The sequence below is a fragment of the Anas platyrhynchos genome, chromosome 1, assembly GCF_047663525.1.
Source record: "Anas platyrhynchos isolate ZD024472 breed Pekin duck chromosome 1, IASCAAS_PekinDuck_T2T, whole genome shotgun sequence".
NCBI lineage: Eukaryota > Metazoa > Chordata > Aves > Anseriformes > Anatidae > Anas > Anas platyrhynchos.
This window is the reverse complement of record NC_092587.1, coordinates 198073356-198095423: the sequence shown is the minus strand read 5'-3', so window position 1 is coordinate 198095423 and position 22068 is coordinate 198073356. Positions and strand designations below refer to the sequence as shown.

At 52.7% G+C, this 22068-nt stretch overlaps 2 protein-coding genes across 2 annotated transcripts; both read left to right on the top strand.

The window, feature by feature from the left end:
* Positions 1–10: 10 nt before the first annotated feature.
* LOC113840723 (uncharacterized) lies at positions 11–17674 on the top strand. The gene is made up of 4 exons (XM_027447467.3): positions 11–10543; positions 11145–14006; positions 14179–14326; positions 14458–17674. Exons 1-4 carry the CDS (start codon positions 10475–10477, stop codon positions 14574–14576), a joined length of 3198 nt encoding a protein of 1065 aa, XP_027303268.3. The 5' UTR covers positions 11–10474; the 3' UTR covers positions 14577–17674.
* A 602-nt stretch (positions 17675–18276) lies between these two features.
* On the top strand, positions 18277–20464 carry LOC140001374 (non-selective voltage-gated ion channel VDAC2-like). The gene has a single exon (XM_072032808.1). It carries the CDS (start codon positions 18499–18501, stop codon positions 18955–18957), a length of 459 nt encoding a protein of 152 aa, XP_071888909.1. The 5' UTR covers positions 18277–18498; the 3' UTR covers positions 18958–20464.
* The last annotated feature ends 1604 nt before the right edge of the window (positions 20465–22068 follow it).

Genomic DNA, 22068 nt, shown 5'->3' with positions numbered 1-22068 from the left:
TCCTTTATTTGCACTTTCAAAAATACAGAGTGTGGGGGATAACAGAACTGATCTCCCTGCTGTTGGTGCTTTCACCACTAGACTCCGGCCAATGGCAGCTTTTGATCTTTCTCTCTCTCTCTCTTTGAACCCCTCATCTTCGCAAATAGGGGCTGATAGAGGACTTGCTGGCGTCCTCTCTGCTGCTGCTGGTGCTGGTGCTGGTGCTGGTGCTGTGAGAGGCGTGCCGTGCCTCTCTTCCCCAGGACCTTCTGCCAGGGAAGCAGCTGACAGTGTAGTGTCCGTGGACTCTGATGAGTCAAGAGAGGCGCTTGTTGGGTTTACTGCTTCTTCTTCTGCGGCCTCCCTGTCCACGGTGCTGGATGAGCTGCCTTCTTCCGGGGGAAAAGCCTGTGGTTCCTGGAAGAGTCTGGCAAACCTGGGGTTGATCGCGGACTTGATGACGACAATCTCTTCCTCTTGGTCCCATCCCACAGGACCGCTTTCTTGCCTGCCTCGGCCCTGGCTTGTCCCCTCCTTGCTGCTCCCCTGCCTGGGTTTGATGTTTTGGGCTCTCTCGCGCTCTTGCTTTTCAACCCTGCCTGGGCTGGCTGGTGCATGGTCTCTGCTGGCAGTTGGTTTTCTTGCACCTCCCCGACAATCGAACGCTGGCAGAGCAGCGGTCCACCTGCTCTCCATGTCAGTCTGGACGCCGGCTGATCTTGTTGCTGTCACTGGGCACCCCATGTGTGCCGGGTCCCCCATTGCTGCTGGTCGTTGGCCTTGTTGCCGCATTTTAGCCATCGCCTTTGACATGGCTTCAGACACAACAGACAGTGCTGTGTCCTGCAGCACCGTAAAAGAGTCGGTGGGGCTGTGTGGGGCAGGGTGCCGGCTCTTCTTCAAATGCCAGGGCACTGCTGTGGGGAGAGGTGGTGTTCTGTGGCCTGTGGTCCTAGGACCTCTGCCTGATGGAGAAAGCCTTGCCTTGCTCTTGGCTACAGCATTTCTTATGACTGTGGAGACGAAGGACCGTACTGAGTACTCCACATCCTCAGCAGGGGCCACAGGGCTGTGTGGGACACGTTCCCACCTCTCTGCCCTCTCTGCCCTGTCCCTCTCAGCAGAGACGCATGGAAGAGGTGGCAGAAGCTCTCGGTGGCTGAGGGCCTCTGTACCCAATGCCTTTGCTCTTCCTCTGGCAGAAGTTGCAGAGGCTGCTGCTTGCAGAGGGGGCAGCTTGCAAGTGGCCTTTTCAGATAATGATGTCTCTGCTTTAGGCACTTGCTTGAGAGTCGCTGCCTGCCTTGGCAAAGGCGGCAGGGCTGGCAGCTGGATTCTCTCGGCCTGCCTCACCCCACAGTGAGGCAGTGTCTTGATGTCTTGCGGCTTCTTCTCCATCTGCAAGAGAAGCGAGAAGAAAGGCCAAGTTACTTGGGCCATTTCTGCCATTCTGCTCCGTGTCCCCGCTAGAAGTGCTGCTGTGAGCTGCCCTGCAGCGGCCCCCGGCACGCCCTGGCAGCTTTCATCCTGCTTCTCGGGACTTTGAACTGGATTACCCCCTGCAGCTCTTCCAGATGGAATGTAGAGCCCAATCCTGGAAGCAAGAAGAGGACAGCAGTGTGATTCCAGGCCACCACACTCAGTAGTTGCAGTGCCCTGGCCTTGACGCCAGCCATGGGCTGCAGACACAGCACACTCACCTGGGAAAGACGATGACTCCTCCAGACTCTGGCTGTGCGAGGACACCTCTTCGGTCCCATGTGGCCAAATCCGTTGTGCCTAACCTCTGCAGGAGAGACAGTCCTGGCTGAGACCATGGCCAGGAAGGGATGCCCTTGCCAGCAAAGGCATCAGGGCTCCTCAGGCAGAAAGCCAACGCAGCCATCGGGGTGCCAAGAGCTCGGAGAGGGAAGTTTCCAGGAGCTGCTAGCGGCCAGAAGGTGCAAGGAGTTGCTGGGATGCACTGGGACAATGCACCCCTTACCCTCCCAGTCCCTTGAAAGCAGGGGCAAGGGAGGTTAAGCTGCAAGCTAGCCCGCTCCTGCAGCACAGCAAAGTGTCAAAAGACCGTCCTGGTCTGCGTTCTGCCAGCCTGTTCCTCTTCACTTCTTTTTCCTGCTTCTTTATTGATGTAACTTCATCGTGCTGCCTTTTTTATCTTGAGGGCGGTTTCCCCTCTTATCCCCTTCTCCCCACAGCAGTTCTTTTCAAAACAACTTTTCATTGGTCAAACAACTTTGAATGTAACAACAGCAAACACACAGAAACATCCATGCCTTACCAGCTGGAGAAAAAGAGAACCAGCTGGAGAACAAGAAACCGGAGACTGCACAGAGTCTCCTGAATCACCCTGTGTTCCCTCTAAACTCTTTGATATTCCTGATGGCCTCATCGTTAAGAGTCTAATGTTGTCTCACTCATGGGGTTTTCCAACCCCCATGGCCACATTCCTAAATCTCCCCCTTCTTTATTAATATCAACCATTTTCTCGACACGAATTACCACTCCATATATAACATTAGGGAGAGATTTAATAGTCAAATTAGGATTATGATTGAAGACCTGGTAAAAAGGAAGAACAGTCGCAATGAAATTATTAACAGAAAATGATGAAAAAGAAATAAATCCCACGGTATGGGTAAGGGCAGGAAATCGAGGAGGGCTTAACATAACTCCCTTAAAGATAACTGTTCAAGAAGGGAGCGGAAGAGTTAGACAACGACAGTATCCTATCTCTTGTGAAGGAAAAATGGGCCTGAAACCTATAGTGCAAACTTTAGTTAAAGATGGTCTTTTGGAGCCTTGTATGTCACCATATAACATTCCAATTTGACCAGTACGAAAGCCAGATGGTTCGTACCGATTAGTACAAGACCTGAGAAAAGTTAACAAGATAACATGAAAGCACCACCCTGTGGTTCCTAACCCTTATACCCTGATGAGTAAAATCCCTTATGAGCACAAATGGTTCAATGTTATAGATTTAAAGGATGCCTTTTGGGCATGCCCACTAGATCCTGAAAGTCGATACATTTTTGCACTTGAATGGGAAGACCCAGAGACAGGTCGTAAACAGCAATATAGATGGACTGCTTTGCCTCAGGGATTCACTGAATCTCCCAATTTGTTTGGGCAAGAATTGGAAAAGATTTTAGAAACATTTCAGATTCCAGAAGGGGTGATGTTGTTACAGTATGTGTATAATTTATTGATATCTGGGGAAGAAAGATCGGAGGTAAAAGAAGCCACCAATAAACTCCTGAATTTTTTAGGAGAACACGGGCTAAGGGTATCTGAAGATAAATTACAGTGTGTAGAAAAAGAGGTTAAGTATTTGGGACATGTAGTCTCTGAGGGCAGACGGAGAGTAAACCCTGAGGAGATTCAGGGAATTGTGCGACTTCCTCTCCCTAAAACAAAGAAAGAGTTGAGAAAATTTGGGGGTTGAACTGGATATTGCAGACTGTGGATAGAAGCATATGCACAGAAATCAGAGAAATTATATCTCAAATTATTGGAGGAAGAACCTAATATACTGAACTGGATTAAAGAGGAAGAAGAAGTAATGGAAATTTTTTTTTAAAAAAAGACCTTATTACAGCACCAGTCTTAGCTCTTCCTGCCCTAAAGAAATCATTTTATCTTTTTATAACTGTAAGTGAGGGTGCTGCTTTGGGGGTGTTAACCCAAGAATGGGAGATAAAAAGAAACCTGTAGCATCTTTGTCTAAATTATTAGACCCTGTATCCCAGGGATGGCCAGAACGCATTCAGGCAGTAGCAGCAACTGCCTTATTAGTAGAAGAGAGCAGGAAATTCACCTTTGGAGGACAACTGATTGTTGCTACCCCTCACCAAGTGAAGGCTATTCTCACTCAGAAAGCAGGAAGGTGGCTGACAGACTCCAGAATACTAAAATATGAAGCTATACTAATTGAAAAGGATGATTTAACTATAACTACAGAGTCTGTTTTGAATCCTGCCTCCTTCTTGTCAAAGGGAATTGAGGATCCAATAAATACGGAACATAACTGCTTACATTTAATAAATTACCAGGCAAAGGTAAGATTAGATTTGCAAGAGGTGCCCTTAGAGGAAGGGGAAATATTGTTTACAGATGGGTCTTCTAAGGTGGTACAAGGAAAGAGATGTAATGGTTATTGCATCATTGAAGGACCGGATGGGAATGTCGAAGAAATGGGAAGACTGCCTAGCAATTGGTCAGCTCAAACCTGTGAATTATATGCATTAAATCAAGCATTAAAATAATTAAAAGGGAAACAGGGAACTATATATACTGACTCACAATATGCATATGGGGTGGTACATGCATTTGGAAAAATATGGGAAGAAAAGGGCTTAGTAAACAGGAAGGGAAAGGAATTGGTTCATGAAGAATTAATTAGACAGATTTTGGAAAGTCTGTTACTACCAGAGGAGGTTGCTGTGGTGCACGTGAAAGGACATCGAAAAGGAAACTCCCTAGTTAAATGGGGAAACAGGATTGCAGATGAAAAGGCTAAAGAAGCAGCTTTGCAATGAGAGGTAGAAGCAAAGCTGCTTCTTGTACCTGAAATAAAACCTCCACCTGAAAAGCAAATATTCAGTAAAAAGGAAATAGAAGCCTTTAGGGAATTAGGAGCAAAGGAGTCCGAAGGACGGTGGACTCTCCCTGATGGGAGAGAAATGGTAAACAAACAGATAATGAGAGAAATGTTAGCCGTTCTACACCAAGGAAGCCACTGGGGAGTCCAGGCAATGTGTGACACCGTATTAAGAAAATATATACGTATAGGCATGTACGCTGTAGCTAAACAAGCGTGTAATAGTTGCATAACATGCCAACGAGTGAATAAGAAGGCTCTACGGAAACAACCCCTGGGCGGACGGGAGCCAGGGCTTCAACCTTTTCAGAGCATCCAGATCGATTTTACTGAATCACCTAAAGTAGGCAGATTTAAGTACTTGCTGGTGTTGATTGACCATTTGTCAGGATGGGTAGAAGCTTTTCCTTCAGCATCAGCAACAGCTAGTGTGGTGATAAAGGTAATCCTGGAACAAATAATCCCTAGATATGGGATTGTTGAAAATACAGATTCAGATCAAGGAAGTCATTTCCCTTCATCTGTTTTACAAGGATTCATGGGAGCCTTGGGAATAAAATGGGAATTTCATACTCCATGGCATCCTTCCTCATCAGGGAAAGTGGAGCGAATGAATCAGACATTAAAGAAACATCCGTCAAAGCTGGTTTTAGAGACTAAGTTTCCCTGGACAAAGTGTTTACCTTTAGCACTTCTCAGAATTCGAACTGCTTCTAGAAAAGATGTAGGAGTTTCACCATATGAGATGTTGTTTGGACTACCGTACCTGGGTAGAAACGGTGAGATACCTATTTTTGAAACTAAAGATATTTTCCTCAAAAATTATATGCCTGGATTATCTTCTTCCTTAGAATCTCTCAGGGTTCGTGGACTGTTGGCTCAAACTCCGCCTTTGGAATTCCCAGTACATTCATTCCATGCAGGAGATAGGGTCCTGATACGCACCTGGAAAGAATCAAAACTTCGGCCTGAATGGGAAGGACCATTCCAAGTACTGCTAAGCACTGAAACAGCTGTAAGAGCTGCGGAAAAAGGTTGGACTCACTATACTCGAGTGAAAGCAGCTACCGACCCTAGCGCCTGGGAAGTTGTTCCTACAGACGACTTGTTGAAAGTTAAAATCAAAAAGAAAAATCTCGTAACAGACTCTGAGCAGGATAAAAGCTTACAGTTGTAAACTAACCCTTTATTTTGGAATATGTGAATTATATATGGAATATGTCAAGTGGAAACTTGGAAAAGCCTTGGGAATAAAATGGGAATTTCATACTCCATGGCATCCTGCCTCACTTCAAAGCACTTCAAAGGCTTACCACCCTTGCCAGTGAATTGGCAGAAAAAGTAGGCATATTTACATCCTTGATTGCAGTTGTAGTAGGAGTTTTGACAGCCATTGGTTGCTGCATTATCCCCTGTGTAAGAGGACTAGTACAGTGGTTAACTGAAACCGCACTACTGAAACAAATGACCATGGAGCCACCACCTTACTCAGATAAGGTGATAATGAGGAGATGGAAAGCAAAGAAAGCAAAGAAGAAGAAATCTACCAAATTACACCTTAGAGAAAGGTTTTGCAAAAATCAACAGTTTATGAAGAAGAAAAGGGGGGAATTGTGGGAATAGAAATGTTGTTTTTGCAGAGTTACATTGTTTAGAGGGAAGGAATGTGGTACTGAGATATGCTTACAGTGATGAGAAAGCTTAGCAGGCGACCTTGTAAAATGCAGACAACCAGATTCCTTAGGACAGTATTAGGTGAAAATTGCAGTGTTAAGTCAAGTCAGATAAGGGAAGAAACATTACCCCTTCAAGCAGTAAAAACGTCAAAAGAAATTTGAAATTTAACAGGCCGGCAACCGAAGGCCATGCGTTGTTTGTGAAGCATCAGATAGATTGTGAACCTGGATTACTCACTCAGTGGGGAAACAGGGGAGGGTCCTGTCATCAAAAGGTATATAAACTGTGTTTTGGAACTAGTAGGCACGCTCTCCTGCTTGTGGGGCGCCCGCCATTGCAATCGCAAATAAATTACTACTTCACTGAGATCCTCGCCTGAGCCTAAGTTATTGGCTACGGAGTGTTTCTCACATAGGGCAGCTCATCCAGCAGCGTGGGCAGGGAGGCCTGAGTGGCACCATCAACAGCATCTTGCTGCTTCTTCTCTGACATGTCCGCATTCTTGATGCCTGCCTTTCAGACAGTCGCGGTTGCCTCAGGGGCTCTGCTCACGCCGCCACTGCTCCGCTTTTAGGGGATTTGCTTCCAGGGCCTAGGAAAGTTGGGGATGCAGTACCCTTGGGGTTGGTTTTGGGCTCTGGGTTTGCCTTATCCCCTGCAGGGGCAGGCGTCTGCCCCTGAGCCCAGAGCCCAGGAGCGGCTCCTGCACTCGCGGCTGCCCCTGCGCGGGCTGCTGCCGCTGCTTCTGGAGCCTTCCTGCAGCCTCTGGCAGCTGGCGCCTGCTTGGCGGCCGCACGTTGGGCTTGGTAGCCTGGCATCTGCGGGCCGTGCCTGCCCATGGAAATCAAAATTGTTAAAAAGGAAATGAAATTTGTTAAACAGGTCCTAACCCTCGTGAACCCATGTTGGCTGGGAGAAATGACTGCACTGTCCCCCAGGCGCTCTTCAATAACTTCAAGGATAATCTTCTCCCTAATTTTAGCAGGCACTGACCTGAGACTGACAAGCCTGTAATTACCGGGGTCTTCTTTTTGCCCTTCTTGAAAATTGGTACAACTTTTGCCAGCTGCCACTCTACTGGGGCCTCTCCAGATTGCCAAGACCATAGAAAAATAATTGAGAGAGGTCCCGCAATGATGTCAGCCAGCTCTCCAAGCACTCTGGGATGAATCCCATCCAGATGCATGGACTTGTATGGATCCAAATCTTTTAATTTCAACATTTTAAATTGGGGCTTGGCCCAATTTATACAATATTACAATTATTACAATAAATACAAACAAAACAAAAAAAACAATGAATACATTTTGTTGGTATTTTTCCTTTTTATTTCCACAATGTAACACCTTCTGCTATAGCATAATCCCTGCCATTGCCCTTGAAGATCAAGGTTTGTTTCCTCAGGAAGGCTGAAGTAACCAGCCATGGGAGCCAGCAAAGTCCTGTAACCAGATGCAAGTGTCACTAGGAGTCCGTGGTTCTAATCAGACTCAAAAAGAATAGCAACTTGGCTGAGCTAGAAGTAGGTGAAGTGCGTGCTCTCAGGAGTCACGTAGCTGCCGCAGTTCCTTCCTGTGATGCAGTGCCAAGTGGGATTCTATTTCTTGTCAAATTCCTTCCCGATGTGCGCAGCAATGCCCTTCTCGATGTGCTTCGCCAAGGCCTGAGTGGCGCAATCAACAGCATCTTGCTGCTCCTCCTCTGACATGTCCGCATTCTTGATGCTTGCCTTTCAGACAGCCGCGGTTGCCTCCGGGGCTCCGCTCGTGATGCCACTGCTCCGCTTTTGGGGGATTTGCTTCCAGGGCCTGAGAAAGCTGGGGATGCAATCTCCCACCACGTGCACAGGCACTTTGCAGCGAACAGGGAACACAGCCAATACCAGCAGCCCTGTTGGCCTGTTGTGGTTTGACTCAGGTGGGCAGCTGAGCTCCACCACAACCGCTCTCTCACTCCCCCTCTTCTCAAAGAGGAAGGGGGAGAAAATACAACACAGAGAACTCGAGGTTTGAGATGAGAAAGGTTTAATTAAAGGGAAAGGGAATGGGGAGGAAAAAAAGAAACAAGAGAAACAATAAGTCAGTGCGGAAGCACAGATAGAGGGAAAAAAAATATTCTCTGCTTCCCATCAACGAGCGATGTTCGGCCACGTCCTGGGAAGCAGGGCCTCAAAGCGCGTAGTGGTTGTTCAGGAGGAACAGCCCCCTCCCCCAGGAGAGCCCCCCTTTTTATTGCTGAGTGTGACATCAGGTGTTATGGAATATCCCTTTGGTTGGTTTAGGTCAGCTGCCCTGGCAATGCCCCCTCCCCATCACTTGCCCACCCCCAGCCTGCTGGCTCTTGGGGGCTTGGAAGGAGTCCTGATGCCGTGCCAGCACTGCGCAGCAACAGACACAACACTTGAGCGATATCAGTGCTGCTCCAGCTACGAGTGCAGAGCACAGCACTGTGTGGGCTGCTGCAGGGAAAAGGTGACTCCAGCTCAGACAGACCCAACACAAGTACTGTTTCTGAGAAGCTTCTTAGCTCCTCTCGTAGTGCCTGGACTGCGTGCAGAGTGTTATTTTCTAGTTCTCCAGTGAGTGAAATTCCCTGGTTCGGTTTCCTAGAGGATTATGTGGAGTCCTCGTAATTCTGCGTGCGGTCTCAAGGGGGCTTTGGCGTTGTGGGTCTTCAGTAATAGGTACATGTGGAATTATTGCCCCCAGGGTGCAAGCTGCCTTCCAGCCAAGGGGCAACACCTTCCTGCATTTATTGCCGCAGAGCCAGTACTACCCCTTGCCATTCGGGACAGGCCATCCCCTTACAGGATTCTCATGTTGTATCTGCTGTACAACAACTTCTACTGTTACTGTTACAAGTGTTACTCTAGAGTGAGGAGTCACTCCCTTCACAGCAATACTTTGTCTCAAGCAGATCCAATACTTTGTCTCAAGCACGTACACTTACACATATACTTCCTTGCTGGTGCAGCTCCTGCTGCCTCGGCTGCAATGTTAGGGTTAGAGGGAGCATAACTTGATTCCTCCTGCGGAAAAGGAGTCTTATTGTTTACCTGTAAACTTGAAGCGGGAATTTTCATCGGACCTGCGTTGTGGCCAAAGGAGCAAAGTTCCTTTTAATGGCTTTTCAGGCCAGACAATTGGACAATATCTAACCTGTGCTTTTTTATCCTTTTCCCTAGTTTTGGGGTTGTTTTTCCAATTCCTTCTCTTTCTCCCCAAAGGACGAGCTTTACGCACAATTCCGAGGATTGTGCTTCTGAAGATCTCCAAGGATGGAGACGCCACAGCCTCTCTGGGCAACCTGTTCCAGCAAAGACACCGTTGTGTTACCAACACTGTTTCAGGCACAACTCTGAAGCATAGGACCTGCTTCAGCAGCCAGAGAAGCTGCAGGCTAAACAGCAGCGTGGCACAGCTGTGGCTCTGCTGCTGAAAGCTCCTCCACAGCTTGCTCTTAAAGCAAGGAGCAGGAACTCGTCCTGCGGCTGCCCAGGGCTTTCCTCTCACAGCCCTGCCAGAGCCCACCTCAAGCCAACTCTCTGCCAGCTCCACCGGCTCCCTGGCGCCCGCCTTCTCTGGGAGCACTTCACAGTGCCTAGAGCCACAGGCCTCTGGCTGCCCGGACACGGGAGGAATCCCTGCTCCTGCTCCTGCTCCTGCTCCTGCTCCTGCTCCTGCTCCTGCTCCTGCTCCTGCTCCAGCTGCACTGCCAGGGTGGCCTGATGGGTGTCCAAGCTCGAGTGCAGTCTCTGCTGATGTGTGGGCAGTCAGGCAAAAGAGCCAGGAAGCTTACGCGGACGACCGAGCAGAGCATCTCCTGGCAGAGCAGGTAACGCGCAGTTACCTGGGAGCAGTTAGGGAGCTAAGCTGACTGCCCTGAGAAAGATTGAGCTGGGGCTGAGCCGGGGGCACTGGCTGGAAGGAGCCAGAGGCACCTGCCAATGCAGATCCTGCTGTGGGTGTGTGAGACGGTGTCCCTGGGGTGTCTGCCAGAATATGGGCTTGAGGGCCCCATGGCAACCACCGGGGCATTGTGATGCGTACCCAAAGGCCATTGTGACACGGAGGGGTACCCACGGCAACGGTGTCCCTTATAAAGCCCGAGCCCCGGGCTGCCCACTCACTCTCAGGAGAGCAGCTCTGTCAGGAGGCAGCAGCTCCCCTGGGTGCCTGTTGGAGTTCTTGGTCAGAGGACCTGGAGCATAGCATGGAGCAGCAGAATAAGGATGACTCCCAGCCCGCTGAAGGGCAGCGGAGCGTGCAGGAGCGGCGCCAGGTGAGGCTCAGGGAGCGAGACAGGGACAGCAGTGTGACGGGATGGCACCGAGAGCACCAGGATGAGGAGAACGGTGCTGGAGCGAGCCGGCCAGCTGGCCCTGAGCCCCTCCGGCCTGGACACAGTTGTTCCCAAACCTGGGGTTTCTCCATGAAGAGCCCACCCCCAGGACAGCCAAAGCCCACGTGGCCCTGGCAGTTCTGTGCCCACAGGCACAAAGAGCAGCGTGGCCTAATTCAACCTGGCTGTGCGCAGCCAGGAGCTGCCTCCACCGTCCCTCCATGCGGACAGGCTGCCGGTGCGGTCGTGCCCAGAGAGCGTGCGTCACACTGGCAGCTGCCACACGGAGTCGGGAGCCCCAGGAGGGTTCGGTCGAACATCTTTGGCAGCCCTGGCAGCCTGCGATGAGCAGGCAGCACTCGCAGGAGGAGACAGGCAGGGCATTACCCTGGCAGGCTGAGCCCCGCTCTGCGTGGGCAGCTGCCAGGGCGTGCCGGGGGCCGCTGCAGGGCAGCTCACAGCAGCACTTCTAGTGGGGACACGGAGCAGAATGGCAGAAATGGCCCAAGTAACTTGGCCTTTCTTCTCGCTTCTCTTGCAGATGGAGAAGAAGCCGCAAGACATCAAGACACTGCCTCACCGTGGGGTGAGGCAGGCCGAGAGAATCCAGCTGCCAGCCCTGCCGCCTTTGCCAAGGCAGGCAGCGACTCAGGCAGCAGCACCCAAGCAAGTGCCTAAAGCAGAGACATCATCATCTGAAAAGGCCACTTGCAAGCTGCCCCCTCTGCAAGCAGCAGCCTCTGCTTCTTCAGGGGGAGGAAGGGCAAAGTCATTGGGAACAGAGGCCCGCAGCCAGCAAGAGCTTTTGCCACCTCTTCCCTGCATCTCTGGCAACAGGGACAGAGCAGTGAGGGCAGAGAGGCGGGAACGTGGCCCACACAGCCCTGTGGCCCCTGACGAGGACATGGGCAATGCAATACGGTCCTTTGTGTCCACCGTCATAACAAACGCTGTAGCCTGCAACGAGGGAGCCAGCAGCAAGGCAAGGCTTTCTCCCTCAAGCAGAGTTCCCAGGACCAAAGGCCCCAGAACACCACCTCTCACCACAGCAGCGGCCCAAAACTGGAAGAGTCGGCACTCGTCCAAAAGCAGCCTTGCATCCCCTGACGAAGAAATGGAAGACCGAATAAAGGCCTTTGTCTCCACTGCAATAAGAAATGGCCTTGCCTGGAACCAGGGAGCCATGAGGGAGGCAAGGCTTCCTCCCGTGGGCAGACCTCCCACGAGCAAAGGACACAGAACACCACCTCAGCCCGCAACTGGGCCCCAGAATTTAAAGAAGAGCTGGCACCCTGCCCCACACAGCCCTGCAGACTCTTGCACGGCACTGCAGGACACAGCACACTCCCGCGTGTCTGAAGTGCTGCAGAAGACGCAAAAAAGCTGGGAACACGGCCAACGATCAGCAGCACTTGGGGACCTGGCACAAACGGGGTGCAAATTGAGAGCAACAAGTTCAGCCGGGGTCCAGACAGACCTGGAGAGGACGTGGACGACTTCTCTGCCAGGGCCTGATTCCCGGGTATGCGCAGGAGCAAGGGCTTCCAGCAGAGACCCTGCAACAGCTAGCCCAGGCCAGGGTAAGAAGAAAAAACAACAGAGAGAGAAACACATCAAACCCAGGCAGGGGACAGGCAACGAGGGGACAAGCCAAGGCCGGGGCAAGAAAGAGAGCAGTCCTGGGGGATGCGATGAAGAGGAGGTCGTCATCATCAACTCCTGGATCAACCCCAGGTTCGCCAGCCTCTTCACAGACGCACAGGACGTTCCCCAGGAAGAGGGCAGCGCAGCCAGCAGTGTGGAAAGGGAGGCAGCACAAGAAGCAGAACACCCAGCAAGCGCCTCTCCTGGCTCGCTGCAAACCACGGACACTGTCCCATCAGCTGCTCCCCAGGAAGAAATTCCTGGGGAAGAGAGGCACAGCACGCCTCTCACCACAACAACACCGGCACAGAGCAGGCCAGCAAGTCCTCCAGCAGCCCCTGCTCTGGAAGATGAGGGACACAGGACGCCTCCCCTGACACGTGGGGCTCCACAGTCAAAACCATCGGCCTCTCCAAGCCCCAGTGAGCACAGCACTGCGGTGATGGTTGAGAGCCAGGGACGTGCCCGACATGCCTCCAGTGCCTGTGATGACGAGCTGGATGAACGAGTCAAGACCATCGTTTCCACAGTCATACGCCGTGCTGAAGCCATGAGCCAGGGAGCCGTGAGCAAGGCACCAAGTGCTCCCTCGGCCACAGGACCCAGCGTGCCTCCTCCCACAGCAGAGCCTGCAGACTCTACATCCTCAGCATCTGCCTTGGCTGGAGCACTGGGGGACTTGGCACACACGGGGAGCACAGGGAGAGCAACGAGATCAGCCGGGGTCCAGACAGACATGGAGAGGAGGCGGACCACTGCTCTGCCAGGGCCTGATTCCCGGGTATGCGCAGGAGCAAGGGCTTCCAGCAGAGACCCTGCAGCAGCTAGCCCAGGCCAGGGTAAGAAGAAAAAACAACAGAGAGAGAAACACGTCAAACCCAGGCAGGGGACAGGCAACGAGGGGACAAGCCAAGGCCGGGGCAAGAAAGAAAGCAGTCCTGGGGGATGGGATGAAGAGGAGGAGATCGTCATCATCAACTCCTGGATCAACCCCAGGTTCGCCAGCCTCTTCACAGACGCACAGGACGTTCCCCAGGAAGAGGGCAGCGCAGCCAGCAGTGTGGAAAGGGAGGCAGCACAAGAAGCAGAACACCCAGCAAGTGCCTCTCCTGGCTCGCTGCAAACCACGGACACTGTCCCATCAGCTGCTCCCCAGGAAGAAATTCCTGGGGAAGAGAGGCACAGCACGCCTCTCACCACAACAACACCGGCACAGAGCAGGCCAGCAAGTCCTCCAGCAGCCCCTGCTCTGGAAGATGAGGGACACAGGACGCCTCCCCTGACACGTGGGGCTCCACAGTCAAAACCATCGGCCTCTCCAAGCCCCAGCGAGCACAGCGCTGCCGTGATGGTGGAGAGCCAGGGACGTGCCCGACATGCCTGCAGTGTCTCTGATGAAGAGCTGGATGAAAGAGTTGACACCATCGTGGCTGCAGTCCTACTCCACTCTGTAGCCATCATCCAGGGAGCGGGAGCCCCAAGCAAGGCAGCAAGTGCTCCCTGGGTCACAGTGCCCAGGGTGCCTCCTCCCACACCAGAGCCTGCAGAATGTACATCCTCGGCCTCTGCCTTGGCCAGAGGCCCTGTGGGGGAGGCCAATGAAGCCCCTCTCGCTGCAGCAGCAATGCCACAAGAAGAAGGTGGAGAAGAGGCTTCTCCTTTGGCTGCAGAGCCTCTCCGGGAGGCCATCACAGATCTCCGCCCAGCAGCAGCTGACGAAGCAGGAGCAGCAGCCACTCCCTTGGTTCCTGGGCACCAGGTAAGCACAGCACACGTGGTGGGCACCAGGCATCCAGGGCGGCCCCAGGCAGAAGCAGTGCATTGGGTGTGCGTGCCGGGAGCTGCTTGCTGCTCTGCATTTCCACATGCCCCAGGCACAAGGGCTGACATCCCTTTCCTCAGCTGCCCGTGCTGTTCCTCTCCCCATGCAGGTGGCCATCGAGCAGGGAGGCCAAGCGCAGTCCTCCTCCTGCACCAAAGATACGCCAGCGGATGAGCCAGCAACGTCCCAGACACAAGCGCCGTCCCAGGATCTGTTGGCCGGGCCTGTTCAGCGCAGCGAGCAGCACCAAGCACAAGGTTGGCAGCACCACGCGCAGGGGGGCTGGCTGGTCCTGGGCCACCCCTCCCCGGGGAAAGGCCTTGGAGGGGGGGACAGGCTCACCCAGCACCCACTCAGGCCCTAACCTACACCTCTGTGTCCCCCACAGGCACCCTTGACCTCGCACAAGCCCCGGCGCGCCAGCCACGGCCCTCCCGCATCAGGAGGGCACTTCGCGCGCTGCGCAGGGCTTTCCGCTGCAGCTGCATCGCAGGACAGCGAGAGTAGCCGCGCCCGGCTGTGCCAGTCCCAGGAGGATGCTCGGAGCTGGCAGCTGGCCCTCAGGAAGCTTTGCAGCACCCACGGAAGCATCACTGCGAGGCACAGGACAGCGCCCCAGGAATTCAGATGCCCCACCACATCCTGCCCCCAGCCTCAGCTCAGCTGCGGCTGCTTTCTGCTCTGAATAAAAGCTCAGGCAGACTTTTGCCCCCAGTGCTCCTCTCTGTGCCATTGATCTCAGGAGAAAGAGCGGTGCAGGCCATGCCAACCCGGGGCCTCTCACAGTCAGAGAAGTACAGAATCATAGAATCTACCACTGAACCGTGTCCCTCGGCACCAGATCTACACGGCTTTCGAATGCCTCCAGGGATGGTGACTCAACTACTTCCCTGGGCAGCCTGTTCCAATGCTTCACAACCCTTTTGTTGAAGACTTTTTGCCTAAACCTAAACCTAAATCCACCTAAACCTCCCGCGGCCCCACTTTTTCCTCTTCTCCTACCGCCTGTTGCTTGGGAGATGGGACTGACCCCCACCGCACTACAACCTTCTCTGAGGTCCTTGTACACAGTGATAAGGTCTCCCCCAAGCCTCCTTTCCTCTAGGCTACATAACCCCAGCTCCCTCAGCACTCCTCACACGACTTGCTCCCTGGGCCCTTCGTCTGCTCCTTTCCCCTTCCTTGGACATGCTCCAGGACCTCCACGTCCTTCCTGCAGTGAGGGCCCCAAAACTGAACAGGGTATTCATGGCGCGACCTCACCAGAGCTGAGTACAGGGGGAGAATCAGGTTCACAAACCACGCGATGCTTACTACTACACCATATATGTACAATTTTATTTGACCAACCTTTATTTTCCCCTTTTCCTTTTTTTTTTTTTTAATTATTTTTTTCTTCATCTCTCGTGACCAGAATGCCCGTGATTTATTTATTTATTTATTTGTTTGTTACTGATTTTTGCCCTGATTCTCCTGCTTTTCTTAGCTATCCTCCTCATTTTGCGACTGTGGGACATTCCCCTTATCTGCTTAAAATACTTCACCTGGTATGCTACTGCCATGCCCGCACAATCCCTTTTGAAAATGCAAGGTTAGTGGAATTTTCCACTGCAAGAACCTGACGTGCTGTCAGCAGCCTGCAAGCTCTCCTGACGTGCTGTCAGCAGCCTGCAAGCACACAAGGGGAGGAAGTGCTGCAACAGCCGGTGCTCACCAAGCAGCTGCCCGGCAAGGAAAAGACAGTCAGTAGGACATGTGTCAGGACACTTTTCCTGCCGATGCGGCCAAATTCACCTGAGAAAGAAACGGGAAAAGTCTCTTTCTTTCTTATGTGGGACTCCGGGAAGACAGGCAAAGTTCTCCGAGAGCTGAAAAGTGGGCTTCTTTACCTGGAGGAGCTCAAAGCAAAAAACAAGAGCAGCCCCACTTTAATAAGGAAGGAGGCACCCAGCCCAGGTACTAAGACACGCTGAAAAGCAAGAAAGGAGGAACAGTATTTAAGCATTTCTGGCACTGGAAATGCAGCGCGGGGCTTCCCCAACAAAGAAGATGGGCCCTTGTGCTTTGGCCACTGCTCATGGGAAGGTGCCAGATGGCGTCACTGCGGAGAGCCCTGGAGATGGCCTCAGTGTCTGGGAGCTTCCCAGCTCCCTCCTTTTTGCCCCCTACAGAAGAGCTGGGCTAGGAAGAGCACAGCCAACACCCTCAGCTCAGGAAAAACCCTCCACGGGGTTCCCAACTAATAGGGAAAGCCTTGAGAACCGGCTCTGGCTACATGCTGGCTTGCCCACTCGGGCCACAGGCAACGCACAAGCGCCAGGCAGTACGCATCCCGTCCTTCTGCTGGAGCTGGGCTCTTCTGTTGTGCATATTGCCAGAGCAGCAAGGGGCCCCTGGCACACCTGCACTTTGCAGGCTACCGCTGGGGCATTTCTTCTGCTTGAGGAGGCGGGCTGTGGGGTGGCAGCTGCAGGAGGGAGCAGGCTACGAGGGCAGGACGAGGCTGCAAAGCCCACCTTGTTCAGTGCGAACTGCCTGTGCACGTGGTGGGGTATTGCATCCCCAACGTGCCCAGCCCCTGGAAAGCAAATGCCCCAAATCCCCTTTCAGCCGTGCCCTGGGGACGGCAACAAGGCCGCCAATGCCATGCTGCAGGCTGGCACGGCCTGCAGATGCCAGGCTGCCAAGCCCAACGTGCGGCCGCCACGCAGGCGCCAGCTGCCAGAGGCTGCAGGAAGGTTCCAGAGGCAGCGGCAGCAGCCCGCGCAGGGGCAGCCGCGAGTGCAGGAGCCGCTCCTGGGCTCTGGGCTCAGCGGCAGACGCCTGCCCCTGCAGGGAACGAGGCCCACCCAGAGCCTGCCCAGCGGCATGGGCCTGCCCAGACATCCTGGGGGGAAGCCCTGGCCGCAACAAGTGAGCGGGGCGCATGCAGAAGCCCCTCACAAATGCTGACGAAAAACAGGGCCCTCAAAGTGAGAGGCAACCCTGCAAGACTTGGAGCAAAGAGGCACTGCCTGTCCAGACAGCACGAAGTTTCCTTCAGCACAAAGAAAAGGAAAGGCCTCTTGGCTCTAGATGCCGCCCGACACCACTGACAGCCGTGCTGCGGACAGGCCAAGGCCTCAGCCAGCTTGTGGCGCGGGGGGGAAGGCAGAACTGCCAAATGGCCGCCAGGGCTGTCAGAGGAAGGGTCAGGAGCTGCCCTGTCGGGGAGCAGCTTTTCTCTCTCTCTCTGTGCACTCAGGGAGCATCTTTCCTGTAGGGCCACCAGCGAGCTGAGCAACCCGGTACCGAGAATGAAGCTCTCTCATTTCTGGCCCGTACAAACCTCGAGCAGGCCCCGCGGAGCGTGCACAGTGATCCATTCGGGTGTGGAAAGAAAACTGTAGAACAGCCGTTTGTTTGTTTATTAAATCTTAATGAAATAAAGATAAATATTATTGAAATAAAGATAAATATTACATCTTAATGAAATGAAATAAGAAATGTGTGTAGAGCGCAATCGCGGAAGCAAGACAGAGGCAGTGCGCCGCAGCCCAGTGATTTTCCAGGCCTCCTTTCTCTTCTCCATCACTTTCCCCGCCCGCACACTCCGTACTAATTGGTAGCTGCATCAACAGAGAAAAAAACTCTCAGGTAGGATCTGAAGGTCCCCAGCTCTGCCTGCCCCCAGCCCCAGGAGCAGGGAGCACAGCCCCCTTCCACTGTGGGTACGTGACTGTCGGCTGCAGGGGAGCTTCAGGACTTTGGGTCTGCAGGGGAACGTCTGGAGGCAAGGTCCTCTCCACAGTCATTGCCTCCCCGAAGCAGCCAGGGGATGGAGAGCCAAAGCCCAGAGCTGAGCAACCCGCATGCTGGATCCCTCGGGCAGCCTGATGCAGCTCAGCTTTTCCTGGCCTTTGTGGGAGCTGGCCCACACTTACCTGGCACTTGATTTGCTGAGGGGAGCTGCCTCAGCCTTCTTCGCTGGAGGGAGAGGGATGAGGACATGCTGATGCTTCATCTCCACTGGTACCAGCTGCAGAGCGTTCTTCAGGTCCATGAGTGCCATGGAGGAAGCACACCCCCTCTGCAGCCTCTGCATTTCCGCCTGCATCTTCTGCTACAGGGGAAGCAGAAACAGGGAGCATTTTTAGAGGGGAGTGCTAATGTGGGAGCTGTCCCCCCACTGCAGTGGGGCAGTCATCCCCTCAGGGTTTCCCCAGGCTCAGGGCAGTTTCCCTGCAGCCTGCTTTCTCTCAGAAAGGCAGCATGAAAGGCCCCAGCCCTCGGCCTCTGAAGCTAAGGGCAAGAACACTTCCAGGGCAGCGGGCTTTGCAGGAGCCCTCATCCTTCACGAAGGAAAACAAGGCTCAGAAAGGGCAGGTTTTTCTCTTGGAGAGAAGCTTCGTGGCAGAGCTAAGCCGCCCTCCCGCGCCAGCCAGCTCCAATGGCAATTCCTCCGTCGTACGCAGACCTTGGCAAATCTGCCAGAGATACCTTCAATAAAGGATATGGGTTTGGGTTGGTGAAGTTGGATGTGAAAACAAAATCTGCAAGTGGAGTGGAGTTCACAACATCTGGTTCTTCGAACACCGACACTGGAAAAGTTAATGGGAGCTTGGAGACCAAATACAAGTGGGCTGAGTATGGGCTGACTTTCACAGAAAAACGGAACACAGATAACACTCTGGGAACAGAAATTGCAATTGAAGATCAGATTGCCAAAGGCTTGAAGTTGACGTTTGATACAACTTTCTCACCAAATACAGGAAAGAAGAGTGGTAAAATCAAGTCAGCATATAAATGTGAATGCCTAAACCTCGGTTGTGATGTTGACTTTGACTTTGCTGGGCCTGCAATCCATGGTTCAGCTGTCTTCGGTTATGAAGGCTGGCTGGTTGGTTAGCAGATGACTTTTGATAGTGCCAAATCAAAATTGACAAGGAACAACTTCTCTGAAGTTCTTCTCAGAGTTCTTTTGTCTTGCTGGCGGCACAGGCAGCCTATTTCCTGCAGGGGAGAAGGGCATGAAGTGGTTAGAGAAACGTCAAATCTTCAGAAGCACTACCCTTGTAACAACCCTATCCCTGTTCTGCCATCCTTGTGGAGCTCACCTGATGCATTGCCAGCATCTTGCAAGCACACAAGACGAGGATTTGCTGCTATAGCTTTTGCTCAACAACCTGGTCTTGCTTTTCCAGCAGGCGGCAGCTCTCTGCGAGGACCAGTGTCTCTTTTCTGAGGTCTGGCCCAAGGAGAAGCCGTGGTGCAAGCTGTGGCAGCCACCTGCCAAATCAGAGAAGTAGAGGCCCTCATCCAGAGCCTCCCAGCAAAGAGGGGAGAGAGAGAACCAGAGATAGGGGAACCCTGTCCCTTGCTGTACCCAGAGGCCTGGAGTTCCCCGAAAAAATGGAGGCTCCTTTGCAGCTGCATTGGGTGAGTGAACAACCGTGGCCTTCTGCTCTGAGCTGCTGCAGCAGCTGCTTCCCTGGCTGTACACTGGCAGTGTGCGCAGGAGAGCAATGCCTGCAAAAACATGCTTTGTGCTGAGCATGCAACGATTAGAGAGAAACATCAAATCTCCACAAAGGCAACCCGTGAAACAGCCCGGCAATGGGCACACAGATGCAGTGGCTACTTGTCCTGCTCTCTGGTGAGCCTCGCAGGCAGGGGCTTGAGTTTGGGGCCAGGCTGCAGCACAGCGCTTGCCCTTCCCCTTGTGAGATATGTTCATCTGATTTGTGTCAGTATGGAACAATGCTAGGGCCGCATGGTATGATGAATGTGACCTTCTGTCTTACATACCCTTGTATAACCACAAGTCTAAGAAGAACAGAGTGGTTAACGTATATAATTCTCGTATCTTGCAAAGGAATGGTTTAGCAATTCGTGTCAATAGAGAGCTTGAAGGGCAATGCATTTGTAGGCTCTTCCTTGAAGTCTCTGATATCTGGGGGGTTTCAGAATAACTGCTAACTATTATGACTATTGCATGGGACACTATGCAAGTCTCTGATATCTGGCCAGGAGACTAAGGAGATGGCGAGAGCTGAAGAACAACTAAAAGACAAAGCTTGCAGGGGATGTTGCACAAGTCTCTGACATACAGCCAAGTTGGACAAAGGAGAAGGACAAGAGGGAGGAAGACTATGAGCCTTCAGCACGAGAGACCCCCCAGAGACCCCCAGAGGGACCACCGGAGACTGATACACATGCTCCAGTTGGGATTCCAGAAACTAATTATAATAACCCTGTTTTATTTAGAAGTAGTAATGAATATGTATCAGCCTAGGAGCATACAAATCAGCTGCTTGATGTAACTGGTGGGTGTCTTGGTGGAGCAGAGACTCCCAGCGCACCCATCGCTGTTTGCTTACCTCTATTCCTTTAATAAATTGTAAACTTTGATTATAGTCCTATTTTGAAGACTGAGCCATTTATTACACCCTCTTCTCCCATCCTCGAGGAGCTCTCCTGAATGAATGCTGTCAGCATTCTGCAAGCACACAAGAGGAGGATTTGTTGCTACAGCTTTTGCTCAGCAAACGGCTGCCCAGCAAGGAAAGGGCAGTGGGTGGGACATGTGTCGGGACCCCTGTGGAGCTGGCCAAGTCCCCCTGTCCAAGGAAAGCCGCTCGCTGACTCAAGGGGAAGAGCCCAGGGGCTGCCTCCTCCAGCTGCCCCCCAGCCTCACCTGGGAGAAGGCTCTTTTCCCCCAGCAGCCTGGCCCAGCTGTGCCTCCTCTGTCCCTCCGGGGAATCTGGCTGGAGAGAGACTCTGCCGTGAGAGCAGTTAGCTCTTGTCAGCTGTAGGCATCCCTGTAAGGAGGCAACAGGAGGGCTGGTAAGAGAAACCCTTGGCGGAGTCTTGGGCATGACGGCTCTCATGTTACCTTTTGTGTTGGAGTCTTCCCCCATCCTTGACTCTCCCTTCTTTTCAGCCTGCTTCTCGGGACTTTGAACTGGATTACCCCCTGCAGCTCTTCCAGATGGAATGTAGAGCCCAATCCTGGAAGCAAGAAGAGGACAGCAGTGTGATTCCAGGCCACCACACTCAGTAGTTGCAGTGCCCTGGCCTTGACGCCAGCCATGGGCTGCAGACGCAGCACACTCACCTGGGAAAGACGATGACTCCTCCAGACTCTGGCTGTGCGAGGACACCTCTTCGGTCCCATGTGGCCAAATCCGTTGTGCCTAACCTCTGCAGGAGAGACAGTCCTGGCTGAGACCATGGCCAGGAAGGGATGCCCTTGCCAGCAAAGGCATCAGGGCTCCTCAGGCAGAAAGCCAACGCAGCCATCGGGGTGCCAAGAGCTCGGAGAGGGAAGTTTCCAGGAGCTGCTAGCGGCCAGAAGGTGCAAGGAGTTGCTGGGATGCACTGGGACAATGCACCCCTTACCCTCCCAGTCCCTTGAAAGCAGGGGCAAGGGAGGTTAAGCTGCAAGCTAGCCCGCTCCTGCAGCACAGCAAAGTGTCAAAAGACCGTCCTGGTCTGCGTTCTGCCAGCCTGTTCCTCTTCACTTCTTTTTCCTGCTTCTTTATTGATGTAACTTCATCGTGCTGCCTTTTTTATCTTGAGGGCGGTTTCCCCTCTTATCCCCTTCTCCCCACAGCAGTTCTTTTCAAAACAACTTTTCATTGGTCAAACAACTTTGAATGTAACAACAGCAAACACACAGAAACATCCATGCCTTACCAGCTGGAGAAAAAGAGAACCAGCTGGAGAACAAGAAACCGGAGACTGCACAGAGTCTCCTGAATCACCCTGTGTTCCCTCTAAACTCTTTGATATTCCTGATGGCCTCATCGTTAAGAGTCTAATGTTGTCTCACTCATGGGGTTTTCCAACCCCCATGGCCACATTCCTAAATCTCCCCCTTCTTTATTAATATCAACCATTTTCTCGACACGAATTACCACTCCATATATAACATTAGGGAGAGATTTAATAGTCAAATTAGGATTATGATTGAAGACCTGGTAAAAAGGAAGAACAGTCGCAATGAAATTATTAACAG